The sequence below is a fragment of the Malaya genurostris genome, chromosome 2 (assembly GCF_030247185.1).
Source record: "Malaya genurostris strain Urasoe2022 chromosome 2, Malgen_1.1, whole genome shotgun sequence".
Taxonomy (NCBI): domain Eukaryota; kingdom Metazoa; phylum Arthropoda; class Insecta; order Diptera; family Culicidae; genus Malaya; species Malaya genurostris.
The window spans coordinates 324,299,458-324,305,976 of record NC_080571.1 but is presented as its reverse complement, the minus strand read 5'-3'; the positions used below and the strand labels follow the sequence as shown (position 1 = coordinate 324,305,976).

Genomic DNA, 6,519 nt, shown 5'->3' with positions numbered 1-6,519 from the left:
TGAAAAAACACTGAAAGTACTATTCCATCGTTAACTTTTCATTTTCACACTATTTGGTTCTTTTTTTATTCACTCTATTTCAGAACCGGTGGACTTCTCCCGCAATGACTCTGGTGGTGGTGGCTCCGGGACGATTACCTCAGGACCAAATAACCCGGGATCTGGAAGTTCAGCTCAGTCGCATTCGACAGCCGCCGGCTCATCGGCGACTCGACCAAGTGCCGTCGCCGGTGGAGCTGGGGCCGAGAAAAGCTCATTTGCGATGTATGGCAGCAATGGTCAGAAGCAGTTAAACGGTGCTAAAGGCTTGGTACTAGGTCCACCAATAGGTGGGATTCTCAAGGGATTACACCACAGTTCGACCAATTCGTCGTTCAGTCTGGTTCGACGATCGATGCTTGATCATTCCGGAGATACTCTTAGTGATGATGACGATGAGTATGTGAATGATTCCGACGACGATTGCAGTGATGTAGACATTCTAGGAGATGAAAAAGGTTACATGACGTAGGTGGTGTCAATTCAGGCCAGTTTTAACAGTAGGAAATCTAGTCAGGTAGTTGCAGGTAAAGTTCGTTAAATTCGAACTGTACTGGTCAACATAAATCCAAATTGTACAAATTCTGTTGTTTCCCGAGTAACTTATTTAATATGTATCAAATTACCAGTGAAACATGCTGTACATAAACTCGATTCATAATTCTAAAATAAACCTGTAACTAGAGCCATTGGACACTAATTATATCCGGTATAGCGTTGTAATTAGCAACCACAAAAGCGGATAAATTGGCCAATTTATTAACTTTAACTATAGCTGCTGCTGCTGCAATATAGCATTCGCACACATGAGAGAGCGACTCTATTACACAGCTAACGATGATGATGACATGTCACCATGGAGAAACAATTTTCTCGCTCTCGACCACGAAAATAGCACCAAGGCAGCGGAAAGTCTACCCATATCCAAGGAACCCACCACCCTGCGATGTTAGAGGCGGAGCCTGTCGAATACATATATGCGAGCAAATGCAGTGGTTCTCCCTTATGTGCAACTTTTCATGGCACACTAACACCGTTCGAGACCGGAAAACCAACACACCGAAGTAAGTTTTCCTTTCTCTAGCCAATGTGTATGTACATAGTACACGTGAGGGTGAACGGGGGAAGTTGGAAAAAGCACCCCAAAGAGGATTAACATTACAAGCTCGTGGCTCTCTAGAGGAAGTAAAATCAGCACACAACCGTTTACCAAGCAATCAGTGTCGTCAAGTCATGTCGTTTTTTTTTCGCCGCCAGTCCTTACCAACCACGGAAAGGTCGTGTATGAGACGGCATGATGTTGCTCATTAGATCCAATTATGTTTGATGAAGATATATTGTGGAAGCGGATGTTTTTCGGGATACGTTGGAGCTGTTATGTTCTATCGATTTACGAAGCTATCCAGGAATAGGGAATGTCCGAAAATTTTAAGTTGATTTTTTGCAATTTTGAAAGAAGCTAACAGGGAATAATTGAAGTTTTTAAGCTCTGTTTGGATCTAATGCGTACATACTAAAATTAGTCATTTGTTTATTTGAAAAATGTTTAGTTCATCATTTGTTGTTTCATTAAATGTTCTTTGTTTCAGTATAAAAATTGATTATGTTACATTCCATAAAAAAAATATTTTCATGACAAAGGAAAGTAATCCAATCTCCAGTGTAAAATCTTCTAAATTACTGATCGTGTGAACTAAAATGTCACAACGTTATCTCGTATATGCGAAAGATAATCAGACACGTAGTCGTCAAGTGTTTCGCCTTCCATTATTCTGCATCATTCCGTCTCTAATGAGACAATTCTCATCATGCTATCCTGAAAACGGTGACCATGTGTTCCCCCGTTTTGCTTGCTTCATCGGGATGAGTTTTTGATACGTTCTAGTGCTTTTCCCATGACATGAATATCCTATGCCACATTGTGACTGAATGCGGAACAAAAACAACGAGAAGAGCGTGTTGTTATAACACTTCTCTCTCGACTTCCGCCGATATAATCTGATCCTGACCCGGAGTCAGGGCAAATTGGGACAAAAAGCCAGGACCACTTAGCCGGTTTCTGACATGTCGTAGTGGTAAAAAAAAACTAAGATCAAACAATGATCTTTTGATGCTAGCAGGTATCTAGTATTTCCGAGTCTGTACTCAATACAAAGGGAACAAAAGAACTGACAGAGGTCGTTATAAAAAAAATAGGGGGAAACTGTCTTTTATAAGTGCGGAAGGTATTTCTTTGTAAATTGTTTCCTGTGAGGGGTGATGAGAATATGATTTTTATGACAGACATGGCTGTACGGTGGTTACGACCATTAGCATATGAAGCAGTGAAACAATAAATGAAAAACTAATGAGAACGAGGTCCTTAGGGATTCAGATACTAAGTTTTTTTTTTATCTCACTGAGCACCTATGAAGTTAGAAATAATAGCCACCTTCAACCTTTTAAATTTCATGTGCAGTTGAAATTGTTCAAAATTTATTGTGTTGTGCTGCGTGGTTGTACAAGATTCTTGGTCCTCCTGTGGTTCCTGCTTCTCATTTCCATTCAAAGAACGACATGCATAGATTAAGACAAACTACACGTGAATAAATTACAAAGGGTGAGTACGACGGAAATTTTCCATCAGTGTGAGGAAGCTAACAGCAAAGGTTATAATCAATGATCAAGAGAGACCTACACTAACGAAAATAGATATACCTTATGATAAAAAAAGAACCGGAATTTTCATTTTAAAATTTCCGCGCTTTTCCAATCGGTAAACTTTTATTCTCTCAACGTTGGCAACACTTTTATTCACATTCTGTCAAATTTTGACGCATATCGTATGATTAGTTTTTGTTTAGGTAAGTCAAATTTATACAAGACAACTCAAATATTTCCGATGACAAAATGTTAAACTACTACATCCCCTCACTATCTTTCGTCAATTATTAACGTTTTATTTCAAATCGCCCACACACAAATCTGAATGTGTTAAGTCACAGAAACTCTACTTGTCCCATTTGCTGCGTAAGTTTGATGTATAAACCTCTATTTATCTTGAGGGAGAAGCGCTCTCATTGCTATCCAGCGAACGTAGTAGTGCACACCAGTCTTCAATAAAACATGCACCGCGTTGAACTTGCCTTCGATTTCACGTACGCAAGCTCGTTTTAAACTTGTACATGAGCTTGTTTCCAGGTTTGCTACAAACCTGAACATCGTGCACAGTAGTTGTAAACAATTGCGATAGCATACACACTTAAAAAATTTCGCTGAATTCGGTAATTTTTCACCGAATTTTTCAACAGCTGAACGCTCTGTAATGAGTTAGGTAATTGAATTGATTACCGATCGTTCGGTTTTTGCTGAATTGTCAAATAACTACCGTAAACTGTAAACCAAATGGATCTAACGAATGGTTCGGTAATTTTGTGTGTTGTTTTCTTTTGGTTAAAATGCTGGATTTCAATGGAATTTCGGATTTCAAAAAACAACACTAAATTCTCAACTTACGATTAGGTTTTACGGATTTGTTTTTTTTTGGCCCAGAAATGAAAGAAGGAAATTTGAACCAGTTGTGGCTATGAGTTTATTGCAACATACAGTGCAAAAAATAAGTCATGTCCACCTGAAACTACCGTCGAACGATATGTGTTGACTGCAAATGTACAAGTGATACGAAATTATTTTCTGTCTATTAGTAAACAAAAAGTTAGTTCTAATGTTTTAAAAACTTGTGCATCTGTACCTCAATCCATTCGACGAACCCTTCAAGACTTTTTTCATTTGGTTAATAAAAAGACACATACTGAAGACTTTAATAACTGTTTGACAGTTAGTTTTCAGGACAATTTACAGTATTTACAGAAGTACGATTATTGGAAGATAATTTTGCCAAATGGACAGTAGGATTTTTACCGTACTGATCGACCGGTAAAAATTTGCATAATGTTTGTAAAATAAAATTCATGTACCTAAATATTGGTTGTTTACCGAAAGTTTTCGTCAAAAAAATTACTGAATAAAGAAATCAAATCTTAGTATGTAAGTTTGAACATATGTTTAAACATCGAGTTTGTGCACGAAACACTATGTTCAACAATTCGAATGAAAACTTGTTTGATCCATTGGTGATTGAAGTTTTAGACGTGTATTACTTTTCTCCTGAGTTCGTAATATTTTTAACTACGTTTTTTGAAAATTGTATAGCAATAGATAGCACTATTACATCCAAGCGATAGTTTCAAATTAGCATGGGAAGTCCAAAAACGCGATAACGTTATTTGCTGCTTGAAAATAAGAAGAAACAAATGATAATTTATAAATAAAAACACTTTTAAATCACTTAGTGGTGCACCTGATATTGCTCATATTCTCACATACTATATTACTATGGGAAAAATACCTTTATTAAATAAAACAAAAAAGTTTATTCGGCTACAACATACAAAACCAGTAAATCGAATAATATGAAGACCAGTTTTAAAGAGTTCTTAGGCTAGGAATTGAGCCTTCATTCACATAACTGTTTATAATTTTCAACGCTCATCACCCCGTTAATTCCAAAATGCCAGCTTGAAGTTTATTTTGTCCAGTATTTCCGATTCTTCCAGAACCAGAAACCGGTCACCGATAAGCCGAAGTTGCACCCCAATCTAATTATAGCTCAAAAATGTACTAATTTGTAGGTCATGTTAGTGGCTAGCCATACGAACCAACTTCGGCTATATCGGTGACTCGATTCCGTTTTCGAAAGAACCAAAAGTAGTGGTCGAAAGAATTTGATGCGATTTGTAACCAATTAATGTTGTTTCAAATCAAAAGATTGCTTTTTCTCGACTTCTGCCCTGAAGATGAAGGTATAACCTTCGAAACGTTGGCCGTTAACGAAAAATAAATGTTTTGACGGGAAATCAATTGACCAATAATCTTTTGATTTGGGTCAAAATAAACTCCAAAACGGATTTTCGCAATTATCGGGGTGATTTATTATAAAAATTTCGAACAGTTCTGTGAATGAAGACCCAAATCCTAGTGTAAGAACTCTTTGAAGCTAATTATATCAGAAAACGATGCTTGAGCTCGTTACAAAATTCAATATGATGACTTCCAGTTTATCGATATTTCTTGAAAACTCTTACACATATCGTAAGGGGTTTCAAGAAATGTCAATGAACTGGAAGTCACCATCTTAGATTTCGAAACGACTTCAAACTAAGCTTTCCAGAATCTTCTGTTCAAACCTGTTCAGAAATACTCATATTATAAGAGTTTTCAAGGAATATTAATAAACCTGAAGTCGCCATCTTGGAATTCGAAACGACATCAAACATCGTTTTCCGGCATCTGTTCATTAAATCCCTTCCGAAAATACCAGTGTTGTGAGGGGTTTTCAAGGAATATCAATATACCGGAAGTCGCCATCTTGGATTTCGGATCAACCTCAAACATCGTTTTCCGATACCTACACATTAAATTCGTTCCGAAATTAGCCATATTGTAAGGGTTTTTACAAAATACCAATAAAGCGGAATTCGCCATCTTGAATTTTGAAACGATTTCAAACATCGTTCTCAGGTACCTACAGATCGAATCCGTTCCAAAAATACCAATATTGTAGAGGTTTCCGTGGAATAACAAGTACCAGGAATTAATTTTCATTTTGTGCAAAAATCTCATTTTACGAAGCAGGTTCGTAAAAATGTTTGTGTAATTTGGTATTTGGTTCGTAAAAAAAGGTTACGTTATTTGGAATTTGGATCGTAAAAAGAGTTACGTGAAAAAAGTCGCCGTTTCGTTAATCAGCCCCACCTCCATGCAATGTTTGTATCGAATGGATTCAAACCTTACTGTGAGACTTTCGATCTCTTGTGCATGGCATTTGAGGATCTTACCAACACTACAGTTTGCAATTTCCTATTTCTTACCAATAGTATTCAAACTTCCAGTCTTCATCTACCAATTCTAGATAAGGTATGATATTGCACATTATACCCAACAGAATCAACAAGTTGACGAAAAATCTGCGTTAATTTGGTTCAATTAAATACACTTATGCGATACGGCGACAAGCCAAACAGCTTGACGTATATAAAGGATATATTATTAATTTCGCAATTTCAAAGGGGCTATGACATATAAATCACCCTCTCATTCTTCTACTTGAAAAGTAGTTGATAGTTTCCAGTGGATGCTGTACTCGTACATCTTTTAATGATTTTGAAGACTTGGTCAAGAAATATTTATTTAATTATTGAACTCTCATTTTATTTTGTATTCCAATAAAAATGAGTGAGATAGACTCAACCATTATAATGAGTCAAATAAGAAAATAACGCTTTCAATTGAACATGAACAAAGGGTTGTCAGTTCTCGTGTAATTTTGTACCAAAAGGGTGTGCAAATTATTAACAACAGCTTAATTAAATGACGAACAATGATCTCCGTCGAGAGAAATACCGAGATGAACTTTCACGTAGTCGGGGCTCGCCAGTTTCA

At 36.8% G+C, this 6,519-nt stretch overlaps 1 protein-coding gene across 1 annotated transcript in view; it reads left to right on the top strand.

The window, feature by feature from the left end:
* The window catches only part of LOC131431378 (brain-specific homeobox protein), a 28,849-nt gene extending 28,125 nt beyond the window's left edge, over window positions 1-724 (top strand). Inside the window, exon 5 of the mRNA XM_058597058.1 lies at window positions 84-724. Coding sequence (XP_058453041.1) covers window positions 84-511 — 428 coding nt within the window. The 3' untranslated portion in view covers window positions 512-724. The remainder of the gene's footprint in view (window positions 1-83) is intronic.
* The last annotated feature ends 5,795 nt before the right edge of the window (window positions 725-6,519 follow it).